Here is an 18207-nt window from a genome sequence, read left to right as displayed (position 1 = left end):
TGGGCGTCCCTGTTGTTCCGGTAGACTGCTCGCTGGATAGGGTTGTGGGCGTCCCTGTTGTTCCGGTAGACTGCTCGCTGGATAGGGTTGTGGGCGTCCCTGTTGTTCCGGTAGACTGCTCGGTGGATAGGGCTGTGGGCGTCCCTGTTGTTCCGGTAGACTGCTCGGTGGATAGGGTTGTGGGCGTCCCTGTTGTTCCGGTAGACTGCTCGGTGGATAGGGTTGTGGGCGTCCCTGTTGTTCCGGTAGGCTGCTCGGTGGATAGGGTTGTGGGCGTCCCTGTTGTTCCGGTAGGCTGCTCGGTGGATAGGGTTGTGGGCGTCCCTGTTGTTCCGGTAGGCTGCTCGGTGGATAGGGTTGTGGGCGTCCCTGTTGTTCCGGTAGACTGCTCGCTGGATAGGGTTGTGGGCGTCCCTGTTGTTCCGGTAGACTGCTCGCTGGATAGGGTTGTGGGCGTCCCTGTTGTTCCGGTAGACTGCTCGCTGGATAGGGTTGTGGGCGTCCCTGTTGTTCCGGTAGACTGCTCGCTGGATAGGGTTGTGGGCGTCCCTGTTGTTCCGGTAGACTGCTCGCTGGATAGGGTTGTGGGCGTCCCTGTTGTTCCGGTAGACTGCTCGGTGGATAGGGTTGTGGGCGTCCCTGTTGTTCCGGTAGACTCCTCGGTGGATAGGGTTGTGGGCGTCCCTGTTGTTCCGGTAGACTCCTCGGTGGATAGGGTTGTGGGCGTCCCTGTTGTTCCGGTAGACTGCTCGGTGGATAGGGTTGTGGGCGTCCCTGTTGTTCCGGGAGACTGCTCGGTGGATAGGGTTGTGGGCGTCCCTGTTGTTCCGGTAGACTGCTCGGTGGATAGGGTTGTGGGCGTCCCTGTTGTTCCGGTAGACTGCTCGGTGGATAGGGTTGTGGGCGTCCCTGTTGTTCCGGTAGACTGCTCGGTGGATAGGGTTGTGGGCGTCCCTGTTGTTTCGGTAGACTGCTCGGTGGATAGGGTTGTGGGCGTCCCTGTTGTTCCGGTAGACTGCTCGGTGGATAGGGTTGTGGGCGTCCCTGTTGTTCCGGTAGACTGCTCGGTGGATAGGGTTGTGGGCGTCCCTGTTGTTCCGGTAGACTGCTCGGTGGATAGGGTTGTGGGCGTCCCTGTTGTTCCGGTAGACTGCTCGGTGGATAGGGTTGTGGGCGTCCCTGTTGTTCCTGTAGACTGCTCGGTGGATAGGGTTGTGGGCGTCCCTGTTGTTCCGGTAGACTGCTCGGTGGATAGGGTTGTGGGCGTCCCTGTTGTTCCGGTAGACTGCTCGGTGGATAGGGTTGTGGGCGTCCCTGTTGTTCCGGTAGACTGCTCGGTGGATAGGGTTGTGGGCGTCCCTGTTGTTCCGGTAGACTGCTCGGTGGATAGGGTTGTGGGCGTCCCTGTTGTTCCTGTAGACTGCTTGGTGGATAGGGTTGTGGGCGTCCCTGTTGTTCCGGTAGACTGCTCGGTGGATAGGGTTGTGGGCGTCCCTGTTGTTCCGGTAGACTGCTCGGTGGATAGGGTTGTGGGCGTCCCTGTTGTTCCGGTAGACTGCTCGGTGGATAGGGTTGTGGGCGTCCCTGTTGTTCCGGTAGACTGCTCGGTGGATAGGGTTGTGGGCGTCTCTGTTGTTTCAGTAGAGTGCTCGGTGGATAAGGTTGTGGGCGTCTCTGTTGTTTCAGTAGAGTGCTCGGTGGATAAGGTTGTGGGCGTCTCTGTTGTTTCAGTAGAGTGCTCGGTGGATAAGGTTGTGGGCGTCTCTGTTGTGGACTGTGTGGATATTGGAGTAGACACAGTGGCTGTTAAATAGAAGTTAGAAAGGTTTAGGCAAATATTGGTCACTTTGACTTTTCTTTACATTTACAAATTTTAATGATGATGATTATCAATGAGTCGAAATGTCACATTAAGGGGTTTATTTAGAAAAAAATTACCTTGGGAATATCTCAACACCCGTGCAAGCGTAACAAATAATTCCTATAATGTTTGTAATATGTGTGATAATTAACTTTTTGCCTTTCACCAGACAAATGTAACAACCATCTGTTTCTAAGAGAAAAATAGCTTTGCGAACATTCAACTATGACAGCTAATAGGCTAAGAACATTCGACCAGCCAGCATGAGGGGGACTTTTCCAATTTGATGTACTGCAATTCCAGGCCAAGGCCCTAGAACCAGCACCTGCTAAATGTGACAGCTTATCCCTGGGTGTCAGGGAGCCAGGACCCACAAGTATCCTAATAACAAGTCACTAATCCCCATCCTGTACATTCAGCTGGGTTTTCCTGACTGACAGGTGAATGTAAACAAACAGGGGTAATGAAAAAATAAACCAACATGTGGTCTTCCTCCCAAAATTCATACCAAGCCCTTTGGGTCCTATATGTATTTTAAGGGGAACACATTCCTTTTTTTCATGGGATCCCCCTTAAAATCCAAATGTAAAACTTTAAGTGGTTCTATGCATGAAGGTAAAAAACCTTCTGTGTGCCTCCAGCCCCCTCAATACTTACCCGAGCCTCATCGAGATTTAGCGATGTGCATGTCAGCCTCGGTTTTCCCAGGTCTCTGCCTCCTCATTGGCTGAGACATTGGCTCCTACTTCTGTTAATCACAGCCATTCAGCCAAAAAGGATAGAGAGGGGGTGGGGCCAGGTTGTGGCTCCATGTGTGAATGGACGCACAGAGCAGCGGGTGCCCCACATAGCAAGCTGCTTGTTGTGAGGGTACCCAACAGAAAGGAAGAGCCAGGGGAGCCTGCGGGGGATCCGTGAAGAGGAGGATCCAGGTTGCTCTGTGAAAATCCACTACACAGAGCAGGTAAGTATAGACATGTTTGTTATTTTACAAAAAAAAAATTAACAATTAATATTGCTTTAAGAACATGCCTCATTTAAAAAAAAAACCCCAAAAACAAGAAAATTGCAGCACCTGCAGATTAAAAAGGAAAGGTCATTTTTTTAACATCAAGTCATTTTTCATTTGCTATTTTTAGTTCCGTAAAACAAGTTACCCTTTAAAGCATTACTAAAAGGGCCACTCACCACCAGACTGAATTTTAAAAAAAAAGTGTGCTCCTTAGGGCAGTGCCCAGTCCAACCCTTCTCCCCCATTGCCATTGGCTGACAAATCCCTTTTTCTCCAATTAGCCTAAACAATGTCCATTACTGTTTTTCCCTCCCGTTGACTTCAGTGGGGTTCAGATTCAGTTCCTGAACTTTACTCACGTTCGCCTGAACCTGCCTTCAACCCAAACCAGGTATGTTCAGCAATTCCTTATTCATAACATAGGGCAGTAATGGCAAAAAAAAAAGGTTTAGGTCAAAAATGATTCTTTCTCTTCCTGGGTGGCAAAACTGGCAATATTTGTCTAAAAGGTTTTGTTTTGCCCCCTGTACACCAAAATGGCAGGCAAAATAGTTGTGACTTTAAGGATATTGCTTTTCTTTCAAATTTATTACCTATGTACAGTAACTGATGCATGAACAATGGAACACGAATCATGCAAATGACCTTAAAAAAAAAAATGAAAATCAATCCATAGCCCAAAAAAAGTACACGATTCCCATAAATATATAGTGTAATACCGGTACTGGAGGATGGAGTCGTCCCTTCTGTCACAGTTGGATGTGTTTCTGTTGGTGGCGCTGTGGTAGGAGGTGATATCAGGTCTTCTGCAGGGGAAGATAATATGAAATGGAAACATTTTTTGTGCAATGAACAACACGAACATTAAAAAAAAATTTGAAACCTTGTTAGTACTAGTAAAATCACTTCAAAACTATTCCTACTCTGTCCTTCATTTAATTTTAAAAGGTTTTGTTAATACTAGTAAAATGAATCCAAAACTATTCCTACTCTGTCCTTCATTTAATTTCAAAAGGTTTTGTTAATACTAGTAAAATTAATCCCAAACTATTCCTACTCTGTCCTTCATTTAATTTTAAAATGTTTTGTTAATACTAGTAAAATTAATCCAAAACTATTCCTACTCTGTCCTTCATCTAATTACAAAATGTTTTGTTAATACTACTAAACATAATCCAAAACTATTCCTACTCGGTCCTTCATCTAATTTCAAACGTTTTGTTAATACTAGTAAAATGATTTAAAAACTATTCCTACTCTGTCCTTCATTTAATTTCAAAAGGTTTTGTTAATACTAGTAAAATTAATCCAAAACTATTCCTACTCTGTCCATCTAATTTCAAAATGTTTTGTTAATACTAGTAAAATGATTCCAAAACTATTCCTACTCTGTCCTTCATTTAATTTCAAAATGTTTTGTTAATTCTAGTAAAATTAATCCAAAACTATTCCTACTCTGTCCTTCATTTAATTTCAAAATGTTTTGTTAATACTAGTAAAATTAATCCAAAACTATTCCTACTCTGTCCATCTAATTTCAAAATGTTTTGTTAATTCTAGTAAAATTAATCCAAAACTATTCCTACTCTGTCCTTCATTTAATTTTAAAATGTTTTGTTAATACTAGTAAAATGAATCCAAAACTATTCCTACTCGGTCCTTCATCTCATTTCAAAAGGTTTTGTTAATACTAGTAAAATGAATCCAAAACTATTCCTACTCTGTCCTTCATTTAATTTTAAAATGTTTTGTTAATACTAGTAAAATTAATCCAAAACTATTCCTACTCGGTCCTTCATCTCATTTCAAAAGGTTTTGTTAATACAATGAAATTAATCCAAAACTATTCCTACTCTGTCCTTCTAATTTCAAAATGTTTTGTTAATACTAGTAAAATTAAACCAAAACTATTCCTACTCTGTCCTTCATTTAATTTTAAAAGGTTTTGTTAATACTAGTAAAATGAATCCAAAACTATTCCTACTCTGTCCTTCATCTAATTACAAAATGTTTTGTTAATACTACTAAACATAATCCAAAACTATTCCTACTCTGTCCATCTAATTTCAAAATGTTTTGTTAATTCTAGTAAAATTAATCCAAAACTATTCCTACTCTGTCCTTCATTTAATTTCAAAATGTTTTGTTAATACTAGTAAAATTAATCCAAAACTATTCCTACTCTGTCCTTCATTTAATTTCAAAAGGTTTTGTTAATACTAGTAAAATTAATCCAAAACTATTCCTACTCTGTCCTTCATCTAATTACAAAATGTTTTGTTAATACTACTAAACATAATCCAAAACTATTCCTACTCTGTCCATCTAATTTCAAAATGTTTTGTTAATACTAGTAAAATTAATCCAAAACTATTCCTACTCTGTCCTTCATTTAATTTTAAAATGTTTTGTTAATACTAGTAAAATTAATCCAAAACTATTCCTACTCGGTCCTTCATCTCATTTCAAAAGGTTTTGTTAATACTAGTAAAATGAATCCAAAACTATTCCTACTCTGTCCTTCTAATTTCAAAATGTTTTGTTAATACTAGTAAAATTAATCCAAAACTATTCCTACTCTGTCCTTCATTTAATTTTAAAAGGTTTTGTTAATACTAGTAAAATGAATCCAAAACTATTCCTACTCTGTCCTTCATCTAATTACAAAATGTTTTGTTAATACTACTAAACATAATCCAAAACTATTCCTACTCTGTCCATCTAATTTCAAAATGTTTTGTTAATACTAGTAAAATTAATCCAAAACTATTCCTACTCTGTCCTTCATTTAATTTTAAAATGTTTTGCTAATACTAGTAAAATTAATCCAAAACTATTCCTACTCGGTCCTTCATCTCATTTCAAAAGGTTTTGTTAATACTAGTAAAATGAATCCAAAACTATTCCTACTCTGTCCTTCATTTATTTTAAAAGGTTTTGTTAATACTAGTAAAATGAATCCAAAACTATTCCTACTCTGTCCTTCATTTAATTTGAAAATGTTTTGTTAATACTAGTAAAATGAATCCAAAACTATTCCTACTCTGTCCTTCATCTAATTACAAAATGTTTTGTTAATACTACTAAACATAATCCAAAACTATTCCTACTCGGTCCTTCATCTAATTTCAAACGTTTTGTTAATACTAGTAAAATGATTTAAAAACTATTCCTACTCTGTCCTTCATTTAATTTCAAAATGTTTTGTTAATTCTAGTAAAATTAATCCAAAACTATTCCTACTCTGTCCATCTAATTTCAAAATGTTTTGTTAATTCTAGTAAAATTAATCCAAAACTATTCCTACTCTGTCCATCTAATTTCAAAATGTTTTGTTAATACTAGTAAAATTAATCCAAAACTATTCCTACTCGGTCCTTCATTTAATTTGAAAATGTTTTGTTAATACTAGTAAAATTCATCTAAAACTATTCCTACTTGGTCCTTCATCTAATTTTCTATTTCTTCTGGAAAATTTGTTCTTTTAAAAATAAACCTGTGGTGGGAATAAAGATACCCAGATGAAGGAGGCGAGCCTTGAATTCCTGAGGGTCTCTGGACACTTCCTCCATGTTCCCCTCCTCATTGGGCCACATGTGTGGGTTACATAGGAGGCCTACCCCAGGGTGGGTTCTTCTGGACTATGCTAGACACTTTGGTTAGGGTCACTGTCTTGCATATGGGGTACCTTTACTGGACCAGGATTTAAAGCACAGTGGCTAAGCACTAAGGTCATTGGTTCGAATCCTAACCATGGAACTACCTGCCTGGAGTCTTACTACCTGCATGTTCTTGCGTGCCTGCATGGGTTTCTTCTGACACTCCAAAGACATGCTGGTAGGTGAATTGGCTCCTATCTAAATTGTCCCTAGTATGTGTATGTATGAATGTGAGTTAGGGACCTTAGATTGTATACCCCTTGAGGGTTAGAGACTGATGTGAATGTACAATATATATGTAAAGCGCTGTGTAAATTATGTATCACCTCTACCTCACTCCCAGTAATGGTATGGGGTCCCGACATGCGCCTAGTGCTGTCTCCATGTGTGCATGTCACTTAACTCTCTCTTCTGTACCTGTGTACAGGCTGAGGACCTCGGTGGTGCAGATCTACTCCCATTGCTATGGGAGACAGGTTGCTGCAGAAAAGTGCCGACATCTCCCTCGCTACAAGAGGCTATCTGACCTGCCACATGTATACGCTTCATGACAGGCTGTAAGAGAAACCTTTGTTACTCTTGGTAACCACTTACTTGTACTCCACACTGTAATTACTCTTGCATACCCCAATGTGCTTAGTGACCCGAGATGTAACTACATGTGCCAGTTACTTGCATTACACTCCTTCAACCTCCCTAGCGGTCTGATTATGTCAATATTTCTGTGCTCAAAGCGGTACATCATTTTCAATGGAAATATGTCATTTTTTTTATTGTAGGCCTGTAATTTGTAGGAATAACTCACTGAAATCTGTCTGAACAAGAGTCTAGTAAACATCCCGGGTATGATAAAATTTGAAACACGAAATCATAAATTATAATATAATAAATAATCATAAAAAATAATAATATAATAATAATAAATTTAATTCAATAACGTAATCAAACCGGAAACACTGAAATGTGAAATATAGCGCCAAGTTCGCACACCGCTGAGCAAAGTCGCAGAATCGTTTTCAGTGTCTGTTGAGGAATTTCCCCCACGAATCATTATCACTCAATTCTGCAAGTGGTTATGATTTACTATCGCTGTTCTCTAGCCGGTCTAAAACCGCTTTTGACCTAAAGGGACGCTTTTTGGACGCCATGGACGTTTCTAAGTTTCCAGGCAGAAAGAACAGTAAAAATGCAGGCAGGGCGCAGGACAAAGCACTCGGGACAAAATGTATGTGAAATGGTTTGATACAGGAATGTTATACTATGTGATTTTAGTGTATTTCTTGAATGTCACTTTTTACAATTTTTAAATTTCCCGCCTGTTCCGTCCCCCGTACGTCCCGACGCTTGCAGGGACCGGAACCCGGAAGACGGATGCTAGCATCGGCCGGAGGAGATGGCCGGGGACGCTGCAGGGGGGGACAATGCGGGAGCAAAGGACAAGGTAAGTGAAACAGGGATCCCGGAGCAACACTGCAGGGTAATCCCGAGTGTAGCTTGGGGTTACCGCTTTTGGCACTCATAATTAACCCCGAGCTACACTGGGGAATACTGCCAGGGAAGTTAATGACTTTCAACCTGGCAAAAGGCAACGTTGTAATGCTTTACTTAGAAAAAAGTGTAAACAAACATTAACATTTCTTTTCCCTAAATCCCAAATCCCTAACTCAGGCTTGTGTACTGCCCCACCATACCTGTATAGGCAGATTTCATCTGTGAGAGAATCCATTGCATGGCAATCTCCAGCAGCTGGTGTTTTCAGGACAAACCTTGGGTTTTAGAGGCTCCCCTACAAGACGGCAGGCTCCAAGGATGTCAGCAAGGTGTAGCCTCACTCCAGTCTCTTTTCCCCTTCTTCTCCTCTCACTTCCTCACCCCCTCACCTCCCTCAGCTCCATTGTCCAAATTATAGTGCACAGGAGCAGTGGGTCAGACCCAAGAAAACCCGTCAAAGAAGAACAGAGTTAACTCTCACCCGGGGCAGCACCTAACTGGCTTAGATTGCACCCTGCTTGCCATGGGGCCACTCAGCAGAAGGGAGGACCCAGGATCGCCGGCGAGGGACCCAAGAAGAGGAGGATTGGGGGCTGCTCAGTGCAAATCCGTTGCACAGAGCAGGTAAGTATGGCAAGTTTGCTATTTAAAAAAAGTTATAAGGTTTACAATCACTTTATTCATTTTGTGCCTGTACAAAGTGACATAATCAATTTGTATCTCTGGTTCAATCACCTGCAGATCAAAGGGATGAGCTTCAGTCTGCATATGATGTCAGTTAAAGCAACCTGATAAGTTGAAAAGAAAGTAATAAAATGTAACCTCTTATTAACCCTTAGTTTACCCACATCAGCCCTAAACAGCCCCTTATTTCCCTTATTTCCTTAACAGGTTTTTTTCTTGATATTTTTTGTTAGAAAAGTTCAAAATTGATTAAAAAAAGTCTTTTTTAATTCTAAATAACTTTGAAACATCAGAATCATAATTTTGGTGCAATTGTAAACAATACAAATAATAGACAAAAATAGACATTTTATCTGCAGTTGTTTTTTTAAGTTTGTTTTGCACAATATCACCAAAAGAAAGTCAGTTTGTTAAAAAAATAAAAAATATACAATATTTAATACTTACTTATTAGATTAATTATTGACGAAATTATTTGAGAAATAATATTCCAGATATCTAAAGCTTTTGATGCATTGAGGGGTACAGGTGTCAGAGTAGAAGTAGCTAAAAAAAACAAAAAAGTATTGTAAACAATTGGGTAAGCTAAGTGACTTTATTTACATATTCACATATATTAGGCCAGAATAAATATATGGAAAAATAATGAAGGCACAAACAATAAGGGGGTTCAGGTCAGAACTGATTCTTCCTTCTCCTTTGTAGCAAAACTGACAATACCTGCCCAAATGGCTTTGTTTTGTCTCCCGTATACCAAAATGGCAGACAAACATAATAGAAATTGATTTTCTTCAAAATATATTGCGTATGTACAGTAGCTGATGATAAAACTGGAACAAGAGCCGCATAGATGCCTTCATAAATGTGAAGTATTGATCTTTTGATCCAATCAATAAAAAAATTATTCCATATATACACTGGCCGGCCACTTTATTAGGTACACCTGTTCAATTGCTTGGTAACACAAATTGCAAATCAGCCAATTACATGGCAGCAACTCAATGCATTTAGGTATCTAGTCGTGGTGAAGACGACTTGCTGAAATTCAAACCAAGCATCAGAATGGGGAAGAAAGGGGATTTAAGTGAATTTGAACATGGCATGGTTGTCGGTGCTAGACGGTCTCCTCTGAGTATTTAAAAAAACTGCTGATCTACTGGGGTTTTCATGTACAACCATCTCTAGGGTTTACAGAGAATGGTCCAAAAAAGAGAAAATATCCAGTGAGCGGCAGTTGTGTGTATGAAAATGCCTTGTTGATGTCAGAGGATAATGGGCAGACTGGTTCGAGGTGATAGCAAGGCAATAGTAACTCATGTCAATATGGATCAAAATCTCTGAGGAATGTTTCCAACACCTTGTTGAATCTATGAATGAAGAAATGAGGCAGTTCTGAAGGCAAAAGGGGGTCCAACCCGGTACTAGCAAGGTGTACCTAATAAAGTAACCAGTGAGTGTATATTGTAAAGTATAATTCCGGTACTGGAGAATGGATTTGTGTCTTCTGTCACAGTTAAACTGAAGTTATATATACTTTATACATCTGTGAACATAATAATTATGTTTTTCCTTTTATCTAGAAATTTCTCGATGTGATTCTCTGTTACAATAAAAAAAAATTTACAATTTTTGTCTACAAAAATGGAAATCCTGCATGCAGCCCGGCAAGTGACTATTGTTCCTGCCATCATTAGGTCTTTAGTTACTTTCTGAAAGACAGCACAAGGATACCTAATTTCCTTTGGAATCTTTTGATTTTCTTTCCTCTAAAAAAAAAAAAAAAAAAAAAGAAATAGAGGAAAGTGCTTAATGTAAACCCCCTCACCAGATGCTCACTTTTCCTTCAATTCTCCACTACTCCTTCCAGCAAAGAAAATCCATGGTACTTCCAGGTATGAAGCAGCATGTGATTTGCTCCATGTAACAGCACTGGTGCTTGATTATTGGTCCATATTTGTCAAATAGGGATGATGAGAGTCCATCGTTATTTGTCAGGTGCAAACAGGCGTAGCACCTTCCTAGATTAGGTTGCGAAAAAGGTCCAGGTAAATTTAGTTCTTTACCGCCGCTGTAATCATGGGAGCCATATGTAATTACAGTTGCAAGAAAAAGTATGTGAACCCCTTGGGATTACGTGGAGTTTTGCATGAATTGGGCATAAAATGTGCTCTGAACGTCATCTAAGTCACAACAATAGAAGGACACAGTCTGCTGAACATAATACTACACAAACATTAGATGTTGCCATGGTTTAATTGCACATAACATGTAAACATTCACAGTGCAGGGAGGAAAAAGTATGTGAACCTTTGGACTTAATAACTGGTTGACCCTCCTTTGGCAGCAATAACCTCAACCAAACGTTTCCTGTAGTTGCAGATCAGACCTGCACAATGATCTGGAGTAATTTTGGACCACTCCTCTTCACAAAACTGTTTCAGTGTAGCAATATTCTTGGGATGTCTGGTGTGAATCGCTCTCTTAAGGTCATGCCACAGCATTTCAATTGGGTTGAGGTCAGGACTCTGACTGGGCCACTCCAGAAGGCATATTCTGTGCTGTTGCAGCCATTGTTTTGTTCAATTACTTGTATGCTTTGGGTCATTGTCCTGTTGCATCACCCATCCTCTGCGGAGCTTCAGTTGGCGGACATATGGTCGTATGTTTTCCTGCAAAATGTCTTGATAAACTCTGGAATTCATTTTCCCATCAATGACAACAATCCATCCAGGCCCTGAGGCAGCAAATCAGCCCAAAACCATGATGCTCCCTCCGCCATGTTTCACAGTGGGGATGAGGTTTTGATGTTGGTGTGCTGTGCCTTTTTTTCTCCACACATAGTGTTGTGTGTTCTTCCCAAACAACTCAATCTTGGTTTCATCTGTCCACAGTATATTTTGCCAGTAGTGCTGTGGAACATCCAGGTGCTCTTTTGCAAACTTCAAACATGTTGCAATATTCTTTTTGGACAGCAATGGCTTCCTCCGTGGTGTCCTCCCATGTACTCCATTCTTGTTTAATGTTTTCCTTATTGTAGATGTGTCAACAAAAATGTTAGCATGTGCCAGAGATTTCTGTAGGTCTTTAGCGGACACTCTGGGATTCTTCTTTACCTCATGCAGCATTCTGCGCTGTGCTCTTGCAGTCATTTTTACAGGACGACCACGCCTAGGGAGAGTAGCAACAGTGCTAAACTTTCTCCATTTGTAGACATTCTGTCTTACCGTGGACGCATGAACATCAAGGCTTTTGGAGATACTTTTGTAACCCTTTCCAGCTTCATGCAAGTCAACAATTCTTGATCGTAGGTCTTCTGAGAGCTCTTTTCTGCGAGGCATGGTTCACATCAGACAGTGCTTCTTGAAACCAGTAAACCCAAAACAGGTGTGTGTTTTTTAAGGGCAGGACAGCTGTCAGCAACACATCCAATATCATCACACTGATTGGAGTCAAGGTTGGCTCACTCCTGGCTCCAGTTAGCTCTGGGAGAAGTCATTAAGCTAGGGTCTCACATACTTTTTCCTCCCTGCACTGTTAATGTTTACATGTTATGTGCAATTAAACCATGGCAACATCTAATGTTTGTGTAGTATTATGTTCAGCAGACTGTGTTCTTCTATTATTGTGACTTAGATGACGTTCAGAACACATTTTATGCCCAATTCATGCAAAACTCCATGTAATCCCAAGGGGTTCACATACTTTTTCTTGCAACTGTATGTTTGGCTGTTGTGGGTCTCATTGGCTGCAGGCTTAGTGGATTCTAGAATGTAGTGGGTTGGATGAGGCAGACCTTGGGCCTAAATATCCATGTGGTCTCAACCAATTTAGATAACTGAGGAGTGCATAAATAGTCTGGGGCCTGGAGAAGCGGGGTTCTTATCCAGGAGGAGAAGACCCCAGCCTGAAGGGCAGCTGACCTTCTGGGCAGAGTAGCTGAAGTCTGCAAGAGCTAACTGAGGTCCCAGCTCAGTGAGAGCTGAAGGGTCTACTTTCTGAAAAAAGCCAAAGCCAATTCAAAGGACATTCACTGAGAGCCTGGCTTGGAAGTTCATAGGAGAAGTGTCCGGCCATTATTGGAAAGAGTTATCCAAATACATAAGGGCATTGTGAGCATAGGCCTGAAGTGTGGGATCCTAATGGCTGTTGCTGCTGTAACCTTTTGAGCATCTGTTCCAGTGTTGCTGTTTTGGGAGTATTTCTTTGCTCAGAGTCCCAGGGTTGCTTGTTCTCCTTTTTTCGGCCAAGAGGAGAATTGTCTTGAAGAGTGAAGACAAAGTAAAGAACGTCCTCTACTTTCTTAGTGCACTGAATTTGGAGTATCCCAAAGCCCACCTTGCACCCCATCCAAGTTCAATGAGCCATTTCCAGACATTTCCTGTCTGGTCTTTGAGTCGTGAGACTGTCTGAGTGACTGTCTGGCTGCTTGTACACCGTGTAGGGAAAAGAACCTGGGGAAAATCAGCAAGGCCTGTTGGGGGTCTGCACTACACAAATTATCCTTGAACTTCAACAAAAGTTCTTTCTTTCCTTACTCTCTGCACAAAATGGCACAGTCGAGTGACAAAGGAAAGACATGTATATGCTGCTGGGGAAGAGGCATTAAAGAGTCTCTTTCTGACCATTCTCAAATCCTACCTAAAGCTACCTATATTCATCTCTTCAAAGGCCTGTGTCCCTCCCGTCCTTCTATTCCAGCCCTGCAGTCTATGGGACACTTTCCAAAGGGAAATTTCACCTTCCCATCCAAGAAAGAAACCGCAAAATGCAGTCATAAAAGATTTCCATGTACTACTATGTGTCTATGATGAAGACGAGTTTACCTGTAGTTGGAGATGTTTCTATCACTGATGTTGCACCTGTTGTGAACATACAAACAGAAACATAATGTTTACATTGCATACAGCATAGTAGCATATTTACCAAGCTAGGGTGAAAAGAAAACATTATTTTCTACTCCCAACTTTGCCAAAATGTCATTTTATCAATGATTGTAGTTTGCAGAGTAATTTCTCAAAAAGAGAAGTTGAGGCCAACAAAGTAATATTTTGATGAAAAATAAATGTTCTGAATAGAGTGCAGTGCAAGAGTCCCCTCTGTCCTGTCAATTGCTGCCACTTCAATTACTAATAAAAAAAATATAGAAGCGGGTACATTCCCTATTTGAGCATATCAAGATACAACAGTCACTCAGGTAAAAGCAACCTCAACCCAGCTCTGTCGTAGCCACACACCGACACGTTTCACCTTACGTTGGGGCTTAGTCATGGCTCCATTGCTTATCCCCGAGGGCGGGGGGGAAAGGCATTGCCTGGACAGAGCTGGGCTGAGTCTGCTTTTACCTGAGTGACTGTTGGATCTTGCTTGGAGTGCACCAATCAGTGCTTCCTATTTCCATAATATATATTTTGAGCTAGGATGAGCTCCTCCCAAGCTAGCACCCACAGCATGAGTCACCAAATTTGGACATTGGCACCTGAGTAGCAACTGAGTCTTTCCAAACAAGGTTCTCATCCGGAAAAAGATATCTACATTTATCAATATTATATAACCTCTATGATACAAATAAATGTTTATAATAATAATAATATTAATAATAATAAAAAAACAAAAGTAAATACATTTAAAAATAGATTTTGGCATGATGGATTTCACCCTACTCTAAAATAGCAGAAAATATATAGAGAAAATATAAATAAAAAGAGCAATGATATATAGAGAAAATATAAATAAAAAGAGCAATGATATATATATATATATATTTTATATGCAACACCCTCTAGGTTAGCTAGATAGGCTGGCTTTTTTTTTCGTTCTTTTTTTTTCAGGCAGAGGCTAAGTAGCAACCAGAGATGAGTCAGCCTGGGACTGAGGTAGTGAGGTCACCTCAGGACAGGCTGGCAGGCTCTAAAAGGTCAGGGCTTCTGGAGCCCTCCCACCTCTAAAGAATCTGGAGAACATTCTGGAAGAGAGGAGGAGGCCCAGATCTGCATGTTTAACCTCCCTGGCGGTATTCCCGAGTGTAGCTCGGGGTAACATTTCAGTACCAAAAGCGGTAACCCCGAGCTACACTCGGGCTTACCCTGCGGCACTGCTCTGGCATGTGTTCTTCACTTACCTTACCCTGCGCTCCCACGATGTGTCCCCTGCAGCGTCCCCGGCCATCTCCTCCGGCCGATGCCGGCATCCGGCTTCTGTGTCCTGTCCCTGTGATGTCGGGACGTACGGGCGCCGCCGGCGGGAAATTTAAACATTTTAAAAAATGTCATTTTTTTTTTTTTACATTTTACATAGTAAAACATTGCTGTCTCAACCTATTTCACATACATATTGTCCCGAGTGCTTTGTCCGGCGCCCTGCCTGCATTTTGTCTGTTCTTTCTGCCTGGAAACTGAGAAATGTCCATGGCGTCCAAAAAGTGTCCCTTTAGGTCAAAAGCGGGTTTAGACCAGCTAGAGAACAGCGATAGTAAATCAGAACCACTTGCAGAATTGAGTGATAATGATTCGTGGGGGAAATTCCTCATCAGACACTGAAAACGATTTTGCGACTGAGCTCAGCAATGTGCGAACTTGGCGCTATATTTCACATTTCAGTGTTTTTGGTTTGATTATATTATTGAATTAAATTTTTTATTATTTTTATATTATTTTTATGATTATTTATTAAATTATAATTTATGATTTTGTGTTTCAAATTTTATCATCCCCGGGATGTTTACTAGACTCTTGTTCGGACAGATTTCAGTGAGTTTTTCCTAAAAATTACAGCCTACAATAAAAAAAATACATATTTCCATGCAAAAAAATGGTACCGCTTTCAGCACCAAAAATCTGAAATAATCATACCGCCAGGGAGGTTAAGGGACCTTGGCCGATCCCCTGGCAGCAGGTTAGACATGGTGACCAAGGCAATTCTTAAAAGCGGCAGAGCCTGGGGAGCAGGAGTCAGTGTCGGGTGGAAGATGGACTGAGGAAGGCTGGGGTGTGGAGCCTGGGAGGGTGCCCAAGGGATGAGGGGGCCTACCTACAGGCTGGTTGCTGGATGGGAGTATCTCCACTACCTCATTGTCTTTAAGGGAGGACAGCCTGTGTAGCAGGGAAAGAACCAGCACAGCGTAAGTCCTGAAGGCAGCCACCAAGAAGCTGAGCATGGTGACCAAGGCAACCCCGAAATATCAGAGAGCCTGGAGAATAGTGTTCAGTGTTGGGTGGGAGATGGATTGAGGAAGGCTGGATTGAGGAGACTGGGAGGGGGACCCAAGGAGGGGAGCCTACCTACAGGCAGCTCACTGAAGTAGAGGATCTTCACTGCCTCAGCGTCTCCTGGGGAGGGCAGCCTGTGTAGCAGGAAAGGAGCCAACCCAGTGTAAGGCCTGAAGGCAGCCACCAACCCACTAAGCTAGCAAGATAGGACAGTGTGAGTACTCTTACACCTCCTGGGCCAGATAAGGGGAGTGAGCAGTCAGGTGCAAGACCCAGCTAGTTTCTCATCTGAGACTTTTCAGCTAGACAGCTCTTGGGCCCCTTGCTCAGGGATACCCTCAGGCAGCTGGGTGAAGAGGAGGAATCATCCAAGGTCTGAGGAGGTACACCAGAGAACCTTAGTGCTCTCAACAGAGAGATTGCTTCTAAATCTTCATACATAGTTGCTAAGCAGTTTGTCCTCAAGTTTCTACAGTTCCTCGGGCATCCCATACACCCCTAGACCCCATCCAAGTTCTTAAACTCCGTACTACAATAAAAAAACACGCTCTAGGACTGTTTATTGACTCTAGTGTGTAAAGTGTGTAAAATGTGTGTTGCCTGGCCTTGGGGAGCATAAGGAGACCCAAAACAAATCCAGGAGGCCTCTAAGGTGGTAGTGCTCTCTCTCTCTCTCTCTCTCTCTCTCTCTCGAGAGAGAGAGAGAGAGAGAGAGAGAGAGAGAGAGAGAGAATAATAAACTCACATACAGTTGTACCATTGGCACCAGTTCATTTTAAAAGTAAACACTAATCCATATAGTGGAAAAACGGGACTTATTTAATAAAATAGACTTTACTCATTCTAGACCATAGGGTGAGGCTGTGGTATTGATAAATCATTATAAGAATGGCCTCATATCTTCTTTGTTAGAAACACCTTTCCTTATGCTGTGGTTTATTAGCTGTATAAAGCTGTCAGATAATCCCAGTTCATTGACAACTACGAATCATAAATCTGTATAACGGAAGAATGGAACGTATTCTTTAACATAACTGATTGTATACCATGGGGTGAGGACATTGGAGTCATAGGGGTAGATTTACTCAAACTGGAGCGCTCATAATCTGGTGCAGCTGTGCATGGGAGCCAATCAACTTCTAACTTCAGCTTGCTCAATTAAGCTTTGATAATAAAACCTGGAAGCTGATAAGACTAAGTTCACATCTATGCAAGTTGGGGTTGATGCATTTTTTTCGGGGCAATTTTTGGTGGGTTTTGCACATTTTGACCATGAGTTTAACAACGTTTTGTTTTTATTTGCTAATAGAAAAGAATGACAGTTCTGTTCATGTAGTGCAACTTTGATGCGATTTTACACTCTCTGGCACTCAAGTACATCAAAGTCGCTTCAAAGTAATGCAGGAACCTTTATGTGACCAAAGTTGCATATTAGGGTTAGGGTTAAGGGCTAGGGTTAGGATCTAGGGTTAGTGTTAGCAGTAATCATTAGGGTTAGTGGTAATTGGTAAGATTAGTGTTTCAACCCTACCAATTACTGCCAACCCTACCAATTACTACCAACCCTACCAATTACTACCAACCCTACCAATTACTACCAACCCTACCAATTACTACCAATCCTACCAATTACTACCAACCCTAATAAATACTACCAACCCTACCAATTACTACCAACCCTACCAATTACTACCAATCCTACCAATTACTACCAACCCTAATAAATACTACCAACCCTACCAATTACTACCAACCCTACCAATTACTACCAATCCTACCAATTACTACCAACCCTAATAAATACTACCAACCCTACCAATTACTACCAACCCTATCAATTACTACCAACCCTACCAATTACTACCAACCCTACCAATTACTACCAATCCTACCAATTACTACCAACCCTACCAATTACTACCAACCCTACCAATTACTACCAATCCTACCAATTACTACCAACCCTAATAAATACTACCAACCCTACCAATTACTACCAACCCTACCAATTAATACCAACCCTACCAATTACTACCAATCCTACCAATTACTACCAACCCTAATAAATACTACCAATCCTACCAATTACTACCAACCCTAATAAATACTACCAACCCTAACAATTACTACCATCCCTAACAATTACTACCAACCCTAATAATTACTACAAACCCTACCAATTACTACCAAACCTAACAATTACTACAAACCCTAATAATTACTACCAACCCTACCAATTACTACCAACCCTAATAATTACTACCAATCCTAACAATTACTACCAACCCTACTAAT

At 41.2% G+C, this 18207-nt stretch overlaps 1 protein-coding gene across 1 annotated transcript in view; it reads right to left on the bottom strand.

Moving 5' to 3' along the window:
• LOC149453953 (uncharacterized) overlaps positions 1-18207 on the bottom strand; it is a 63747-nt gene that overhangs the window by 21936 nt on the left and 23604 nt on the right. The window contains exons 2-6 of the mRNA XM_089687990.1: positions 13531-13566; positions 9155-9253; positions 3593-3679; positions 1581-1803; positions 34-1539 (exon numbers count right to left, since the gene is read on the bottom strand). Of these exons, the coding sequence (XP_089544116.1) occupies positions 34-1539; positions 1581-1803; positions 3593-3679; positions 9155-9253; positions 13531-13566 (1951 nt within the window). The remainder of the gene's footprint in view (positions 1-33; positions 1540-1580; positions 1804-3592; positions 3680-9154; positions 9254-13530; positions 13567-18207) is intronic.

The sequence above is a fragment of the Staurois parvus genome, unplaced genomic scaffold (genome assembly GCF_062004578.1).
Source record: "Staurois parvus isolate SC_StPar_1 unplaced genomic scaffold, SC_StPar_1.0 ptg000444l, whole genome shotgun sequence".
Taxonomy (NCBI): domain Eukaryota; kingdom Metazoa; phylum Chordata; class Amphibia; order Anura; family Ranidae; genus Staurois; species Staurois parvus.
The sequence above is the reverse complement of the archived record's forward strand: the minus strand, read 5'-3'. Positions and strand labels throughout refer to the sequence as shown.